Source organism: Streptopelia decaocto (assembly GCF_964273445.1).
Source record: "Streptopelia decaocto genome assembly, chromosome: 1".
Taxonomy (NCBI): Eukaryota; Metazoa; Chordata; class Aves; order Columbiformes; family Columbidae; genus Streptopelia; species Streptopelia decaocto.
In genome coordinates this window covers 106,510,502-106,530,161 of record NC_138663.1, presented here as the reverse complement: position 1 = coordinate 106,530,161, position 19,660 = coordinate 106,510,502, and the positions used below count along the sequence as shown (strand labels likewise).

Below are 19,660 nucleotides of genomic sequence, written 5' to 3'. Positions count from 1 at the left end.
AGGACTAAACCAACAGAAGCAATCTGAGAGAGACTCCTTTCCTAACAGGCCTGGCTTCTGCCAGTGAGTCTGACAAATTACTTGTATAATAAACAGAAAGAGGAAAGATGACCAGAGTTGCTTTATTAGAAGAGATTGAATTAGCAGCAGGTCCGTCCTGCTGTAAGAGCCAATCTGCAGGACACCCCCAGGTGTTGTTCTGGACGGAGGTCACAGCCTGGCTGTGCTGCAGGCATGGAGGAGCACACGGGAATTTCTTGCTATGCAAGATGCTGAATTAGCTGTGGAAAGACCAACAAGAGCTCATGGGCTCCCATGGGAACAGCCTGCACTTCAGGTCATGGGGGCACAGAAACCCTTTCTTCCACTGCTGAGGATGCTCACCTTGAGAATGCAGATGTCATTAGGTTAGCTGGGGGTGGACACTACAGTGTGTTTCAAAAAGATGGACCCAATTTGAAATCACTACATCTCTGCAACCAGGAGCTGCCCATGAATGAAGCTCTTACCACTTGAAAGGGCAGGGCATAGAGTTTCATATGATTACTGCTAGATGACTCATTAAACCGTTTGTAAATTTTTGTGCAATTGTAACTTGTTGCCATTGTGAAATATACTGCTTTAAAATTCGGTCCATCTTTTTGAAACACCCTGTATTAGTTGCTGACATGGTTTGGGGTGGGGGTTTTTTGCTGCTTCTGAAGCTCAGGCATGAGAAGGGGAAGAGCTTTCCCGCATGACTGCTTCAGTGCTCACCCTGGGGGCAAGACTCTGCTTCTCCTTCAGAGCAAGCCCAGTTTAAATCCCCACCATAAATCACTTCAAACCCAGGCCCCCAGGGTACATTTGAATTCAGATTGTTTTTTTGACCAGAAATACAGGGTGTTGTGGACCTCCCTGAAGGCAGGAGCCATGAACTAAACCAACCTGTAGTGGTTTGGGGCTGAGGAGGTCCCCACAGTTCAGCGCCTGCTGTCAGAGCTGCTCGGCAGGTGGGACCCAGCAATACCCCCTTTTCAAATGGCTGCCGGGGAAAAGGTCCAGCAGTGGGTGCCCCTGGGCTGAGCAGCAGCCATTCAGGAGCATCAGGATGACATTACTGTTCTTAAGTGTTTAACTTGCATCATAATCTCTTTTCAAGGCCCTGAAGTCTTTGGCAGAGGTAATTCTGAAGTGTGGTAATTTAGTGAATATGATGCATAAAAGCTGATGCCTTTAAACTTGTTAAAAGTGCTAGCTTAAAGGTCTAGCATCTTAAATGAGGATAGCTCAAGAAGATTGTGATATCAGCGTTGTGTGGGGAAATATCACTTCTTGAAAAATCAGGAAAGTATTTTTCCAATGTTTGACATTTCTACATTGAAAGAATGGCAAATACTTATGTTCCCTCATTCTTCCCAGATCCCCTCTCCAGCTGGAAATGTGAATGAAAAGTAGAACTCTTTGCATAAAAACAAACAACACCAAAAACATTATAAGTCCTCAAATACATTATTTTCCTATCACTAACAAGAATAACATGCTAAAAACTTAAAATGGAAGTTATTTTTTTACCAGTGGAAAGTAAGGAAAAGTCTTCTCCCTCCTCCCCTTCCTCTTTTAATTTTGATTTCTTCACTTACTCCAGGGACAGAGAGGGCAAGGATTGTGAGATAAAGAACAAAAATGAGAGATTTCGTAGAATAAAGCAATGCGAATGTCTGATAATTTTGAAATTTTGCTTAAATCTAATATATAGAATTTAAAATATTTTATTTCTTCAAACTCTTTCATTGTTACAGCTTCTACAAAACAAACTGTTTAACATTTCTGTATTTAAGCGTCCACATCAGGAAACTTATTTTTCTAGAAATGACAAAATTTTAGAGTATCCATATTTACCAATGATAGTAACAAATGAAACAGGTCATATTGTTGACACTTTCTGAATACTAACCTGTTTGAAAACTATCTCTAACTAAACACCTGCCACATTGGAATATATTTTTGATGTCACATTGACTAAACATGAAAGCAAACGTTTAAATAAGAGAATGAATGTCTGAGAATATGTCCCATAGGGGCGAGGCACTTAACATGTTTTTGATAGAAAACAGCAGAATATTGCACCCTTTCAGCAATTAAATAATACATTACTGTAGGAGTGGCCCTAAATTTTAGCATTTGGAAAACATTTCTTAGACTGAAATCAGCAAGGAAAAATTAATGTGAATATCAAGTCTCACTAGGTTTAGATATTTGTCATATCTCTCCCAGCTATATGTTTTCACTTTGCCTCTCTCTTTTTAGTTCTCTCTCCACCATCTTCCTGTCCCTACCCATTAGATAGCAGAATATCAGAGATAATTTATGGGAAAGTTAGTTTACTGCTGGTTGGTATTATAGAAGACATACTGCTATCTTATGGTGGGATTTACCCATATGGATGAAAATACAGACTGATTCAAGTATAGCAGATCTCGGAAACTTGTGGTTACCTGTGTTATTTTTGTGTTTGTGGAAGAAAAAACAGTCAAAGTAGTAGAGTCTGTGTTTAATGTGCTTTTGTTTGTTGGATGATTTAATTTTTCACATACATTTTTTACTCTCCTTGGGTGGATTTTGGGAGAAACAAGCTCCCATAAAATTTTTAGATGAGCGTTTTTTGACCTGTTGAGGTGAGCATTAAGCTTCCTGCCTTCTTAAAAATAATTTCCATTATTCATGTTACATACAGGCTAACCACATAGGCTTTGTTTGCCCTTTTAATCTTTTACAGGTTAGCTGAATAACTAAGGAGTTCACTGAAGTGAATATTGTAGAACAGGAAGGCCAAAAAGCCCATCATTAGAGCCACTAGGGTCACTTGGCTTAATGACTAACAAAGAATACAGTCCGAAAAATATTTTATTGTACAGAGTGATTTGGTTCTCATGCAAATGCATAATTACAAAAATGACCCAGATTGTTTATCCCAGCGAGCATCTGTTCTGTTTTTCTGGAGTTGTTTAGTCTGGCAACTTACTATTATATCAAAAGCAATTTGCAGCTGGTATATTGAGCTGACCGGTCTGATAATTAGGCTGGGCATTCTGAATAAAATATTTTAATACCTTATTAAAAAGTTTGTACCACATGCATCTTGAATATTCCACCTTTAATACTCGGTCATACAGCTGTATTTCTGAAAGAGAATAAGGAATGAATTCAGAAATTTATTAATAAATTCTTCCTTTTTGGTTATGTGTTATGCACATTTCAGCTCACTTTATTATATCATAATATACATCCTAATGTCTCTCTGTAAATAAATATGTATTTACATTATTGCTAAGCTGTATCGCTGCTTCTGCACTATGAGTATTTTCCTCCTGTCTTAGACTTTGTGACATCAAGCTCCCTCTTATTGATTTATTCACTTTGGTTTTTATAAACTCAGTCACTTGGAAAAAGAAAACCTGGTAAATCTGAGGAAGCTGTGAATATTATTTTGACATATTATCAGTACTTTTCTTTCAAGCAAAGTAATTCTCTATTCTTAGTGAGATACATAAAACAATAAACAAACCTGCTTAGTAAAGATACTGGCATTTGATACAGTCTTTGGCTTAACGACACTGAAATATGGTTGACTCTTACTAAAATAAGATCACACTTATTTATCCTACATTAAACAGCATGACCTTTTCAGTACCACTTTACATGTCTCAGATTTGCTAAAAAAGACTCCATGGTATGATTAATGAAACATTCCACTCATGGTCATGAAATCTCCAAGGTAAATGTCTTGTCCCTCCCCAGATGCCCCAAAGAAGCCAGAGGGAATTTACTGTTGATAAATATGGGGATAATGCAACACAGCATTTTCCATATTGTTAGCCTGATGTGGTCCCACATGTAGTTCACTTTAATATGTTTCCTGGGAGAAGACTACCAGAGGCAACAGAAACCTGCAAAAAAACCCTACACTGTTGCTACAGGCACAGCACACTGAGGGGTACCAAGTATGCACCTACTGTTAGCAGTCAGGACACATAACCACGGGCGTAGTTATATGCGGTGCTTTATTTCAGCGCTGGGAAACCAGGGGTTCGCACCCAAAGCTGGCTTCGACCACTGATTTGAACTTTACTACATTTATACAGTTTGGTTACATCCATATTCATTAGAGTTACAACGTGTATACTGCATATTCATAAGGTTACACAATTATTTCACAATATCAGTTGCAACACCTTGGAACTACCCTAAGCATGCGCAGTGTCCTCTGGTGGTCGTTTTGGGGGTCTTCAGGATGAAGTAAGTAGTCTTCATCACTAGTGTACTTTTCACCTTTCATCACAGCACATGCGCACTCTTCACAAAATTATATAAATTCTTGGATGATAGTAAATGTACCTTCTCAGCACATCCTATCTTCGCGAGATAAGATAAGTACTAACTTTTAGTTCTCTAAAATATGAAACTCATATACAACCTGCATAGTTTTTTAAGATAAGGTAAGAATCTTGGATACAGTTTGCGAAGCAAAGTGCAGCTAACTGTAACATTTCCCCCCTTTGAAAATGCTTTTCTATTCCTAGACAATGCATTTTCACTCTATTGTTTTAATTATAGCTGGGTATCTTTATAAGCTGGAGGGTTGTCAAAAAAGCGGGTTAGTATAATTTCTGCTAAGAACAGTAAAGATACGATCGTTCCTGGCATTTGATTGACCTATTTGACGTTTAATACAAGCATACAGCAGACAGAGGAGAGCAACTGTAACTGCAAGCAAGAATAAGCTTTCCAGTAATGAATGTACCCATCCCCCCAAATTCAGGTTCAATGTGCCTAGCAAGGCCCCAATCCAGCTCTGCTCTGCATCTTGTTTTTCCTTCTGTAGCTCCTTTTCCGTTTGAGTTAATTGGGAGATATCTCTCTCCACTTCAGAGGTTACGTTTGGGATATGAATGCAGCAATGATCAACCCTGTCTTTTAAATATCCGCAAACACCATTTTCTTTCAGTAACATTATGTCAAGTGCCATTCTGTTCTGCAAGGTCATTTTGGTCGTAGCTTGCAATTGTATATTGAAATCTCGAAAACCCTTTTTGGTTATCCTTGCCAATCGATCCATCTGCCCAATTAATTTGTCAATCATTTCTCTGTTTCTGTAAGTTGCAATTGGTGCAAAGAAAGATTCTAATGCCCAGCCGAATTTAACACTGCTTGATGGTTCATGCCACACATCATCTTCATCTATCTCTCGTTTGTGCCTAATCTGTAAGAGTTCCTGCCTATTCTTCAAGGGTGACTTTTTCCAAATGGGACATAGGGTTGGTAACCCCAAAGTAATTTCCCTTACAGGTCCTCCTATTGGTAAATGTGTTGCCCAGGTTCCATCACTTAAGGCCCAAACCAAATGTCCTACGCTACCTATGGCCCCTCTACAATCTAGTTTGTCTCCATCGATGCCTATTTTGATCGCTTCTTTTGGATCCAATTGTTGCTGACAGATGCAACCTGCAATCATTGCGACTTTAATGATAGACAGAGGTATCTCTCTCACATCTGTTTGGCAGGTTATTACTTGTGAGCAATTCCACCACGGTACTGTTACTCCTTTTGTTACATTGGACCATCGTACACACCATGGGAATGCTTCACTATATTGATATTGTTGTACTATACTCATCGTCCACATATTATGCCATGATTCAGTTATGTTCTGATTATCCTGATCCTTGCATTCCCAATAGGTCCGATTAACCTTTTCATGTACCGTCTTGGTAGTCCACTTTTCACGTATGCACAGTACCCCTACTGGCTTTCCCGATAGGCTGTATATGATACGTGTCACTTTTCCTTTCTGATTTGTACAGTCTTCTTTGGACTTCACTATAGTTTCCTCAAGTCCACTTAATGCCCATTGTTTGGTTGGCACTTGTTCCAACCTGGTACGAGATTCGCATACTATCTTACCAGTTCTATTTATTTCTGGTAAGGTCGTAGATATTATTCCCCATTGTATTGGGTCTTCGGCCGATTTTGGGATGGGAAGGCAAGCAGTGATGCTACTGGTATTCTGGGTCAGTGCAAAATCTCGAATTAATCCTATCATCAAATTCTCTGCTTGGTTCTGTACACTCTGCACTACTTGTGGCATTTGAGTGCTGTCACCTTCTCCTATACCTCTTCGTATCCTACATAATTGTTCTCCAACGATCTTGCAGATCAGAGTGGCATTCTCTGTTCCCTCCCCAAGAGGTGTCCCCACAAAAGCAAACAGTCTGGGTACATTTACTACTATAAACACATAACGGTAGAAAAAGCTAGACATCCTGCGCCGTGATTTTAAGTGTGGTAGGACCCACTAATTGCGATTGCCACCGTTTTGGGACTTTCTTCACTCGGGTGTAGTGTATCCAGGAATCTACTTCAGCAACTTTAACTGCAGTAAATGTAGTTAAAAGTACTTGGTAGGGTCCGTCCCAACGTTCCTTTAAAGGATCTTCTCTCCAAGTCTTTACATACACCGTGTCTCCAGGCTCTATATCATGTACCGGATTCTCAAGTGCTAGTGGGCGATTCCACACTAGTACGGATCTGAGTCGATTCAATGTCCTGCCAAGAGACAACACATAATTGTATACATCCTGATTCCCTTTTACATGTACACTTGGATTCGGATCAGGTGCTTCATATGGTTTGCCATACAGAATTTCGTATGGACTTACTGACATTCCGCTCCTAGGTTTAATCCTAATTCGCAGTAACGCTATAGGTAAGGCCTGAGGCCATTGAATTTTTGCTTCCTGGCAAATTTTGCTAAGCTGTCGTTTTAATGTCTGATTCATTTTCTCCACCTGTCCACTAGACTGGGGTCTCCATGGGGTATGTAATTCCCATTTGATTCCTAAACATCTGCTGACTTCCTTTACCACTTGAGCAACAAAGTGTGGACCCCTGTCGGATGATATTCCCAATGGTACCCCAAATCTAGGAATTATTTCCTTCAGTAGCCATTTTACAGTTTCCTGTGCCTGGTTGGTGCGACAAGGGAAGGCCTCTGGCCATCCTGAAAAGGTGCATACCCCAACTAATAGATATCTGAATCCTCGAGTTTTGGGGAGTTCCACGTAATCTATCTGCCAATAATCTCCTGGTTGTACACCTGTCCTAATTTTTCCCATGTCTACTTTTCTTTTTACTAGAGGATTATTTCTCAAGCAAATTTCACACTTAGCTGTGATAGATTTTGCCATTGTTAACATCTGGACTGAGATAATCCATTTTCTCAGATATGTTACCAATGCTTCTGCACCCCAATGACACTTCTGGTGCTCCGCCTGAAGTATTCCTCTCATGATTGTTATTGGCACCACAATTTGTCCATTGGAGGTTACATACCATCCGGAATTATCCTTGACGGCGTTTACTAGTCTGGCCAATTTCTCATCTTCTGTAGAATATCTAGGTACCTCTGAAGGTGTGGGTAAGAAATTAATTGCTCTTACCTTCTGGGAGACAAGACCCACCATAGTCCAGACTTGTCGTGCCACTGATCGAGCTATCTGATCAGCAAGTCGATTTCCTTCAATAATTTTCGATGTTCCACTCTGATGAGCTTTACAGTGCATGATGGCAACTTGCGACGGCTTTTGAACAGCATTAATCAAGTTTAATATTTCCTTCTGATACTTGATGTTTGTTCCTTGAGAGGAAAGTAGTCCACGCTCTTTCCAAAGAGCTCCATGCACGTGAACAACTCCGAATACATATTTTGAGTCAGTCCAAATATTGACCTTTTTGTCCTCGCTGAGCTCCAATGCCCTGGTTAGGGCAATCAACTCAGCTTTCTGTGCTGATGTGTTTGGTGGTAGGGATTTGGCTTCAATCACTGTTTTGGCAGTAGTAACCGCATATCCTGCGTACCGCACTCCGTTTTCCACAAAGCTACTGCCATCAGTAAAAAGTTCCCAGTCCGTCTCCTCTAACGGGATGTCCTTCAAGTCAGGACGACTTGCGTGGGTGTACTCGATGACCTCCACACAATCATGTTCCAGAACTTCTTCTTCAGTCTCTGCACTTAAAAACACAGCTGGATTCATTAGGTTAGTTGTTTTTAAGGTAACATCATCCTGTTCTGTCAAAATTGCTTGGTATTTCATCATTCTACTTGGGGAAAGCCAATGGCCCCCCTTTTGTTCCAATACAGTAGTCACCATGTGGGATACAAATACTTCAATCCTTTTCCCCATGGTCAGTTTCCGGACTTCCTGGATTAATATTACAGTAGCAGCCACCGCCCGCAAGCACGCCGGCCATCCAGCACTTACCGGGTCAAGTTGTTTAGAAAAATAACCTACGGGCCTTTTCCAGGATCCCAGCCGTTGGGTTAATACCCCTAGGGCAAGTCTCTGTCGTTCATGTACAAATAACTGAAAGTCCTTACTCAGGTCAGGCAGGCCCAAAGCAGGCGCTTGCATTAAAGCTTGTTTCAGTTTTTGGAAAGCCTCTTGCTGTGGCTTTTCCCACACTAAGGTCTTATTCTTCTGTGCCTCATATAGAGGTTTGGCAATAAGTCCATAGTCCATAATCCAGAGCCTGCACCATCCTGCCATTCCTAGAAAAGATCTTAATTCATGTAAATTACGGGGTTCTGAGATAGCACAGATAGCATGCACACGGTTTATACCTAATCTTCGCTGTCCTTGAGAAAGCTCACATCCTAGATAGATCACAGTTGTAGATGCAATCTGAGCTTTGTCTTTCGACACTTTATATCCATTCATTCCTAATTGGTTCAGTATTTCAATTGTTACCTGGATGCAGAGTTCTTGGGTCTCAGCAGCAATCAGAATATCATCCACATATTGCAGCAACAAATACCATTGTCGGGGAATTCCGATATGGCCTCTTGTAGTCCACTCCTCAAGTTCTTTAGCTAGTTGACTTCCAAAGATAGTCGGGCTGTTCTTAAATCCTTGTGGAAGGCGCGTCCAGGTTAATTGGGTCTTTCTTCCGTTGTGTGGATTTTCCCATTCGAAAGCGAATAGCTTTTTGCTTTCCTGGTCAAGGGGTATGCAGAAGAAGGCATCCTTTAAATCAAGTACTGTAAACCATTTATATTTCTCTTTCACAGATGTTAACAAGGTATACGGATTTGCAACTACCGGATGTATGTCCTTAGTGATCTGATTTATTGCTCGTAAATCCTGGACTAGTCGATAGCTACCATCAGGTTTCTTTACTGGAAAAATTGGGGTATTATATTCTGATTCACATTCCTCTAGAATTCCATATTTCAAAAATTTCTCAATTAAAGATACTATTCCTAACCTGGCTTCCAATTTCAATGGGTACTGTCTTAACCGTACTGGTTCTGCACCTTCCTTCAGCTCCACTCTCACAGGTTTAGCTGCTTTTGACTTCCCAGGTATGTCTGTTTCCCATACCGTGGGAATCACTGCATCTTCTATTGCCTGTGGTATTTTTACAAGTGGTTTTTCCTTTACTAGTAAAATTTGTCCTACCTTTGACTCCGGAATTTTCATTACCAAATCTCCATCCTCAAATGTTATTGTGGCGTCTAGTTTTGTCAACAAATCTCGTCCTAAAAGAGAAACTGGACAATCTGGAACATACAAGAATTCGTGGGTTAATTCCTTTTCTCCAAAGCACAAATCCAAGGGTTGCAGGAATGGCCGTACTTCCTCCTTCCCTGTGGCACCAACAATTGTTGTAGCTTTGTGACCTACTGCCCCCTGTAAAGAATTTAATACAGAGTAAGTAGCCCCCGTGTCTATTAGAAATTTTACATCCCGGTCTCCCACTTGTACCGTCACCAAGGGCTCCTTATTCTGGGTTTTCACTTCCGTGCCTTCATATAGTCAGCTGTCAGTACTGTATTCCCCCAACACCATTGTTTGTGCCACTTTTCCCGCAGCGTTGGACACCTGACCCGCGGGGTCCCTAGCCGGACATTCATTCTTCCAGTGTCCGTCTTGCTTACAATAAGCACATTGATTTGGGCCAAGCCTCACAGGGGGTCTCAGGGGAGTTCCTTGGGTATTCCACAAACCACGTCCCCGACCTCCTCGACTATTTCCAGCTCCCCTGCCCCGGATTCCTATTCCCCTGCCTTGGCCCTGGATCAAAGCTAACAAATTTTGCTGATGACGCCTCGACTGCTCCTTTTCTCTATTATTGTAAACCTTCCAAGCCGTTTCCAGTATTACGTCCAAATCCCTTAATTGCGCCCCCTCTAATTTCTGCAGTTTCTTCCGAATGTCATCCTGAGACTGCCCCAAGAAAATTAAAGCCAACTGAGTTTTTGCTTGTTCCGTTTCCACATCTAAATCCGTATATCTTTTGGCAGCTTCTTTTAATCGCTCCAAAAAGGCTGAGGGAGACTCATTCTTTTCCTGCCTCACGTTATACAATTTTGACCAATTCATTTGCTTCGGTATAGCAGTTTGAACACCGATCAATAACCAATCCTGATATCTCCGGAGACGGCATAATCCGCCTCCTGTATTATAATTCCATCGGGGATCCTCTTTTGGAAAGTTTTCATCAACATTACCCTCTACTCTCCCGTTCCGAATATCTTCTCTCACTTTATCCCTTGCAACCCGTATAACCATATCTTTTTCTGTGGAATCCATTAAGGTGTCCAAAATAACTTGTAAATCATCCCAATCGGGATTTTGTGTCTTAATTATCATTTTCATTACTTTTGCAACCTTATCTGGGTTTTCCCGATAAGGACCGGCAGACTGCTTCCAAATCACCAAATCCCCCGGCGAAAACGGGACCTTTACATAAACCGGTTCCCCCCCAACACCTACCGCCTGCCGCAGGGGTGCTATTACATTTGACGATCCCCCCCCTTTTTGCACTTCCTTTTCTTTTTCCTTGTTTCTGGTTCGGTGAGACACTGGGGTTACGGTTATTTCTTTCACACCGGCTATTACCTCTTTTTCATCACTTGAATCATCATCACTATCAGTGAGAGGGATCGGCACGGAGGGTCTAATTGGCACCATTCCCTCAGAAGGCGCAACATCAAGGCATAGTAAACCCGTCTTTGAATCATTACCACTGCTATTTTCCACAGCCAAACACGTCATGCATTTCTTTTCCGCTGTGCATCTCGTGCACTTATTACCACTGTCATTCTGCACTAACATTAACCCACAGCTCTCTCTCCATTCACGCTTTCGCTCCAGATAAAAGAAAAGATCAACATACGGAACTTCATCCCATTTACCCTCTCTCTGACAAAACCTCATTAATTCAGCAATAGTTTCATAGTCCAAAGTGCCCTCTGGGGGCCACTGTACTTCATTTGGTAACTTATACTCAGGCCACCTATGCGTACAATACTCAATTAACTTCTTTTTATGCATAGACTGTTCAAACCCAGCCTCCTTCCAATGTTTCAGTAAACAACTCAACGGTGATACCTTTGAATTAGACATGTCAACACAGAAGGATACAGATAGCAGACACAGAAAGATAACACAGATAACTTTACCAGAACAGCAATAAACCAGCAATAAAAGGGCAATAAACGGGATCAAATTACCAGTTTCAACAGTAAATACAGATTAAATCACCAGAACTACAGACCGGGTGCTGAGCAGCACGAATAACCAGACCAAGTGCGCGCAAAGAACCAGACCAGATGCCGAGCCTGCAGAGGTTTCCCTCTGTCTGACGGACGGCTGCCTAGGCAATGCCCCGGGAGCTCCCTGCCCAACCGAGCGTGGCTTTCGCCGCGTCTGACCGGCAGGCTACCAGATGCCTGACTAGCAGGCTACCAGACCAGAACCAGACCAGATGGGTACCCAATAATTCAAATAAAGCACCTTCTCACCAGTCAGAGGTCCGTCGTGTGCAGCAGAGGGTCGGTCGCGTCCGATGCACTCCCCAAGAATACCTCGGTGCTAGCCGGAGCAGAATCGAGACGCGATTCGCCTCCGCAGCCCACGAAGTCCCATCTGGGTCGCCAGAAATGTTAGCAGTCAGGACACATAACCACGGGCGTAGTTATATGCGGTGCTTTATTTCAGCGCTGGGAAACCAGGGGTTCGCACCCAAAGCTGGCTTCGACCACTGATTTGAACTTTACTACATTTATACAGTTTGGTTACATCCATATTCATTAGAGTTACAACGTGTATACTGCATATTCATAAGGTTACACAATTATTTCACAATATCAGTTGCAACACCTTGGAACTACCCTAAGCATGCGCAGTGTCCTCTGGTGGTCGTTTTGGGGGTCTTCAGGATGAAGTAAGTAGTCTTCATCACTAGTGTACTTTTCACCTTTCATCACAGCACATGCGCACTCTTCACAAAATTATATAAATTCTTGGATGATAGTAAATGTACCTTCTCAGCACATCCTATCTTCGCGAGATAAGATAAGTACTAACTTTTAGTTCTCTAAAATATGAAACTCATATACAACCTGCATAGTTTTTTAAGATAAGGTAAGAATCTTGGATACAGTTTGCGAAGCAAAGTGCAGCTAACTGTAACACTACTAAGGGAACAACAAAGGCTTGTTTAGGGTAGTCTGGCTTTCCTGCACTGAGGATGTGGCAGCACATGGTGACAGTGCAGTCCCAACTGGGTGGATCTGCTCCACATACCCAGCTCCTCAGCCCACTCCTGCAGGTTCAGGGGCTGCAGTACAGCTATGGCTACAGTCCTTCAAATGTAATGTTAAATCCAAGGAGGGGTACTGCCCTTAGGGAAGGCAACACTGAAAGACTCATTTTCCATACAAGCTGGATTTCACCCCCAGCTTCTGTCTTTCCAATGATGTAATGTTATTTTGCATAGACTTGTGGTAAACTATTCTGTCACAGCCAGATTCTGCGGCCATTCTGAGATGTCTAGTTTTCAACAGTTAAATGTACAAGGAACTTCAGGATTACTTGTGATAAAAAGTTACGTACCTGCCTGGTTAGATATATTCACCCTTTCCAAATGAATTCTCTATTCTCATGTCACAGAGAACTTTCATTGTTACATAACATACAACACACCTGTGCTCTCTTATCTCTCCTTGCTGCTTCCTATTTAAACTTGCCCAAAGTGCAGCCACATTGTCTGTCAGCTTCAAATACCAATTTTCTCTCCTTCCTACCTGACTCAATTTGCACAATTTAATTTTGAATAACCTCTCATCTTCAGAACTTGAAAGACGTGCAACACCTGGCACAAACTCTTGTGTGGAAGCACAGGACAGGGAGTGATAACAAATCTCCTGCAGTACGAATGAGAAGAGGTTTGGCTTCAGTCTGGAAAAACACTTAAACATACACTTGTTTTAAATAACAAGAAATATTCACATATGTAACTTTGAGCCCATGCATAGCTGTACTGAGGGATTGCTGCCACCATTTTTAAGAAAAGGCTGTATGCTTCATGTTCTGATACTTACGCATAATGTAAGACACTGATACTTCATCTCACAGTATTTTTTTTTGCATAACCCAAGACGTAGGTCAGAACTTACAGGCATGTTTGCAATTTGTTACCCTGTCACTGAGTGCTATAAAGAAGGAATGCATTCTTTCAAACATCACACACAGACTAGTTTCCATTTCTTAAACATCCATAGGTATGCTGTCTCATAAGAAAAATAATACCAGAATTTTTTTTTAAAGAACAAGAACTAGCACTTTTAAGGAAGTTTCAGGTACTATAATTATTTAGATGTGCCCATGCACTATTTCTATACTCTCTTACAAAGAAAAAAAAGTTAAAGACTAGCTTTTAACCTACAGTTTGACAATCTATATTCTTATCTCAGGAAAATATGAAAAACAAAATCCTTAATAAATATTTTTTTCTTTCATAAACCAGCAAGCAAACCTTTGCAGTCTATGGCTTTTACATGCTGGTACAGAACATTCTGTTCACCCACTCATTAAAGAAAAATAAATCACTCTATGAAATAGTGGAAAATAATTTTCCTGAAGTATATGTAAGCTTTTCTTTGAAGTATGAAGAGGCAGCTGTGATGACCAGACAAAATTACATTTGCTTGATCAAATAGGTAACAACAAGGTACAGAGGAATCTGAAAGAGAGAGTATTCAAAAACAGTGGGAAGAAGATTAGTGGTGAATTGCAAAAGATTACTAGGACACATTTTTCAGGCATTTGTTTGCTAGTCTGGACACAGAGAGTATCTCTGATTCCTCAGATGCGTATGTGCAGTACTGTGCAAATGTCTGTGTCAGAGCTTACTCAGGGAATCTCTGGAGGAGGTGTATCTTCTTATTAGGGTGTCCTTTTTGAAACACACAACATGTACAGTTCCAGATATGGAAAACAAAGAAAACTACAATTGAAGTGTTACAGTCAGTAACATAGCTCTTTAGGGTCCCATTCATCAAAACTGTGCACTGTGCATGCATTTGTTATTTATTTATTCAAACAGAAATAATATATCCTGATTATTCGATGCAAATACAATGAGTATGATTTTGTTCAGTACAGAATATGATATGGGTCTAATGGGGCATATTATCAAGGTAATATCTGAAAGCTACCAGGAAAACAAAGGACATGAACAGAATTACAGACAACCCCAATTCCACACAGATACATTTATATCTCTCAGCAGGTGTAAGTCACAAAAATATCTATTTATGTAATTACTTAGCATATAGAAAATGACATTATCAAACTATACCAACATTTCTACAGTGTCTAATATGTCCCATTAACATTACAAAATGCTACCTTTCAGCCCTTCTCCTTCAATCTTACCATATTTTAATGAAGGCTCCGAAAGCTGTTGGCTGAATATAGGCTCTGGCATCACGTGTGAATTGAATTTGTAAGATCTCAGCTTGATTCAAAATGAGAGATCTAGATATTTTATTTACCAGCAGACCTATCTCTGATGGCCTCCATGTTTTTTTAGTCCTAATGTCACAGAGGATGGGTGGATGGGTAGCCCCTTAGACTCCTGTGGTCAGTGGGGAAAGAAACTTCTCTGCTTTGAAGGTGCCAGAGCACTGGAAGAGGCTGCCCAGAGAGGCTGTGGAGTCTCCTTCTCTGGAGACATTCAAAACCTGCCTGGACACATTCCTGTGCAACCTGCTCTGGGTGGACCTGCTTTAGCAGGTGAGTTGGACTAGATGATCTCCAGGGGTCCCTTCCAAACCCAGCCATTCTGTGATTCTGTGAAAAGGTCCGTTGGAGAATCACTTGTCATCTGGAAATAGCATATAAGACAGATGACTTAAGTTGTTCTCCAGATGTCCCTCTTTCCTCATTGACCACAGAGAGCCATACTTGGGCTTGGTGCCCAGCTGACAGGGCCAGCCGATGTTGGAGGAGGCAGATCCTACCCCACAGGTAAACTTAAGGTGCTCTGCAGCCAGAAGGTGTTGACGCATCAGCATGTACATCCTCCTCATGGCCTTGTGACCGACTGCCCCTGATATCTTGTCCTCTGCTACCAGAGACAAAGGGACGCTGGGTATTTGGTGACTACAGGCCCTTGGAACAACAGGTGATGTACGTTTATACACTAAAATGCTGATCTTCAAGTGCATTTTAACTGCAAGTAATTAAGAACAACAACAATATGCAGCAATCAGTAAAAATGTAATATTGAGTTTCTAGCTAGCTCGGGTCAGCACAAATCTCAAAACATTTTAAATGGTCAGGTATTTGAAATACCATACACTTCAGATGCAATTCATGGCAAGTGCAATCAGGCTGTTTCCTGGCCTAATTTCGGAGTAACTAATTACTTCTACCGAAAAATTTTTTGCTAGCAAGCTGCAGTACTTTCTGCTTCCTACCTCATGTTATTACAGTGGACAGATGATTGCACTAGGTTGCCCCATCTGTGCACCATGGGGCCACAGGCTGCAGGCAGGCAGGGGACATAGCCACATCATCTTGGAGGGATGCCTCCACCGCATCCACCAGCCAGGTTCCCAGAGGCCTTGGTGAGATCAGAGCAAGGATGGAAGGCAAAGGTATGGTGTAGTCAAGGGAAGTTTTCCCTTACCTAACGTGTCTTTGCAGCAACACATTTTTATAATATTTTGCTCATTTGTTGGAATTATCCACTGTCTGTCAAACTGGCTGCACTGGAAAACAAGATTGGTTTTAGAGGAAATTTATATGGAGTAAGATCATAGAATCACCGAATCACAGAATCAACTGGGTTGGAAAAGACCTCAGAGATCATCGAGTCCAACCCTTGGTCCAACTCTAGTCTGTTTACTAGATCATGGCACTAAGTGCCATGTCCAATCTCAGTTTAAAAACCTCCAGGGACGGCGAGTCCACCACCTCCCTGGGCAGGCCATTCCAATGCCTGACCACTCTCTCTGTAAAGAATTTCTTTCTAATATCCAGCCTAAATTTCCCCTGGCAGAGTTTAAGCCCATGCCCCCTTGTCCTATTGCTAACTGCCTGGGAGAAGAGACCAATCCCCACCTGGCTATAACTTCCCTTCAGGTAGTTATAGAGAGTGATGAGGTCACCTCTAAGCCTCCTCTTCTCTAGACTAAACAACCCCAGCTCCCTCAGCCTCTCCCCATAGGTCTTGTGTTCAAGTCCCTTCACCAGTCGTGTTGCTCTTCTCTGGACCTGCTCCAGCACTTGAATGTCTTTCCTGAACTGAGGGGCCCAGAACTGAACACAATACTCCAGGTGTGGCCTCACCAATGCAGAGTACAGGGGAAGGATCACTTCCCTTGTCCTGCTGACCACGCTATTTTTGATACAGGACAGGATACCGTTGGCCTTCTTGGCCACCTGGGCACACTGATGGCTCATGTTGAGCTTCCTGTCAATTAGTACCCCCAGGTCCCTTTCTGTCTGACTGCTCTCCAGCCACTCTGCGCCCAGCCTGTAGCGCTGCAGGGGGTTGTTGTGACCAAAGTGCAGCACCCGGCACTTGGCCTTATTGAACTTCAACCCATTGGAATCAGCCCATTTTTCCAGTCTATCCAGATCCCTCTGCAGAGCCCTCCTGCCTTCCAGCAGGTCGACACTCCCTCCCAACTTGGTGTCATCAGCAAATTTGCTGATGATGGTCTCAATCCCCTCATCTAAATCGTCAATAAAGATGTTAAACAGGACTGGACCCAACACTGACCCCTGGGGAACACCACTAGAGACTGGCCGCCAGCTGGATGCAGCCCCATTCACCAGCACTCTCTGGGCCCGGCCCTCCAGGCAGTTCTTAACCCAACGTAGAGTACACTTGTCCAAGCCATGGGCTACCAGCTTTTGCAGGAGTATATTATGGGAGACAGTGTCGAAGGCCTTGCTGAAGTCCAGATAGACCACATCCACGGCTTTCCCCTCATCCACCAGGTGAGTCACCTGATCATAAAAGGAGATCAGGTTGGTCAGACAGGACCTGCCCCTCCTAAACCCATGCTGGCTGGGTCTGATCCCTTGTCCATCCTGAAGGTGCTGTGTGATTCCATTCAGGATGATCTGCTCCATAACCCTGCCAGGCACCGAGGTCAGGTTGACAGGCCTGTAGTTGCCAGGGTCAGCTTTGCAGCCCTTTTTGTGGACTGGGGTAACATTGGCCAATTTCCAATCATATGGGACCTCCCCAGTGAGCCGGGACTGTTGGAAGATGATGGAGAGCGGCTTGGCAAGTTCTTCTGCTAGCTCCCTCATCACCCTAGGATGGATCCCATCTGGTCCCATAGACTAGTGAGGATCCAGATGGCTCAGTAAATCACCAACTATTTCCTCCTGGAATACAAGGGGCCTATTTGGCTTCCTATCTCTGTTGATCACCTCCAGAGATGAGTTGTCCTGAGGGCCACCTGTCTTACTGGTAAAAACTGAGGCAAAGTAGGTATTAAGTACCTCAGCTTTCTCCTCATCTTTGTTAACTATATTTCCCTCAAAGTCCAACAGAGAATGGAGGTTTTCCTTGCCCCTCCTTTTGTTATTAACATATTTGAAGAAGGACTTTTTATTATCCCTGACAGAATTGGCCAAATTAACTTCAAATTGCACTTTTGTTTCCCTGATTTTTTTTCTGCATGATCTAGCTATGGTTTGAGTTGGAAGGGACCTTAAATATCATCTAGTTCCAACCCCTCTACCATGGGCAGGAACACCTTCCACTAGACCAGGTTGCTCAAAGCTCCATCCTGCCTGGCCTTGAATACTCCCAGAGATGAGGCATCCTCAGCTTCTCTGGGCAACCTGTCCCAGTGCCTTGCCACCCTCATGGTGAAGAATTTCATCCTTATATCTAATCTAAATCTACCCTCTTTCAGATTACAGCCATTACCCCTTGCCCTATCACTACACGTCCTTGTAAGAAGTCCCTCTCCGGCTTTCTTGTAGGCCCCCTTTAGGTACTGGAAGGCTGTTATAAGCTCTCCCCTGAGCCTTCTCCAGGCTGAACAACCCCAACTCTCTCAGCCTGTCCTCACAGGAGAGGTGCTCCGGGCCTCTGATCATTTTTGTGGCCTCCTCTGTCCAACAGATCCATGTCCTTACACTGGTGGCCCCAGGGGTGGATGCAGTACTCCTGGTGGGGTCTCATCTGAGCAGAGTAGGGGGCAGAATCACCTCTATTGACCTGCTTTTGATGCAGCCCAGGATACATTTGGCTTTCTCAGCTGTAAGTGCACATTGCTGGGTCATGCTGAGCTTCTCATCAACTAACAGCTCCAAGTCCTTCTTCACAGGGCTGTTCTCAACCCATTTTCCACACAGCCTGTATTTGTGCTTGGGGTTGCCCTGACCCAGGTGCAGGACCTTGCACTTGACCTTGTTGAACCTCATAAGATTTGCACAGGCTCACCTCTCAAGCCTGTCAGGGTCCTTGTGGATGGCATCCCTTGGGATGTTCAGTTTTAGCTATATGTTCATACACTACCACAATGTCCTGTATCCCCCTCAGTCCTGGATCTCAGGTGCCTACCCAGACTGTCTTTCTCAGGTCTGATATGTACAGGCACTAGAACAGGGTCTTGAGAACATTTTTGTATTTTAAATACTTTGAGTTCCTGGACCACTGTGCTTGTCTGAACAGCACTATATTAAATGAAGTTATTCTAGTATTTCATCAGTATTTCATACACAGTTTGATGCACAGCCTTTGTTTTCCTGCATAAATGTATCCTTTTCATGGCATTGGCCTTCTTTTTTCATGCTTCTCTGTTGTCTTATTAAGATGCTTCCTAGACCATGGTCAAAATCAGTTTATAGGGCAAGGGACTGTGTATGTGCTCCATATTTGGTATTTATCTCCTGGCACAGCATACATAACTTATAACCTGAAATAAATCTACAGTATATTCATGAGTACAGTGTGGGTGTGTGGATGTTTATTTTGGTGTTACTCAGATTTAGAGTGGGATGGACACAAAGTCACCTCACAAGCAAGGAGCACAGTATTCCCTAAAAATGCTCAGACCTAGCTTAGGTTAGAGCTATGCAGAATCCATTGTGCTCAGCTCCATGGTGAGCTGTTTTTCCAAGCTGGAGATCAGAAGGCAGCAGTGAGCCAAAAGATCTGCCTTGCAGAAAGTGGGACAGGGAGTAAGATACCAGCAGCTACAGGCTGCCATGAGCTGATGAAACCCCAGTGTGCGTAGCCCTCATGCCCTGACTTGTTTCCTTGAAGCGGGGAAGGACAAAGTTGTACCTACTGAGGG

General features: G+C 42.8%; 1 protein-coding gene across 3 annotated transcripts in view; it reads right to left on the bottom strand.

Moving 5' to 3' along the window:
* Window positions 1–4,039: 4,039 nt before the first annotated feature.
* The window catches only part of LOC309441946 (uncharacterized protein), a 555,153-nt gene continuing 539,532 nt past the window's right edge, over window positions 4,040–19,660 (bottom strand). Inside the window, exons 1-2 of one of the 3 annotated variants that reach the window (XM_082057258.1) lie at window positions 9,498–9,601; window positions 4,040–6,585 (exon numbers count right to left, since the gene is read on the bottom strand). In XM_082057258.1, the coding sequence (XP_081913384.1) occupies window positions 4,625–6,301 (1,677 nt within the window). In that variant the 5' untranslated portion in view covers window positions 6,302–6,585; window positions 9,498–9,601 and the 3' untranslated portion in view covers window positions 4,040–4,624. Of the gene's footprint in view, window positions 6,586–7,478; window positions 7,647–9,497; window positions 9,602–19,660 lie in introns of those variants that run through there. The other 2 variants (XM_082057259.1, XM_082057257.1) reach the window with 2 other exon arrangements.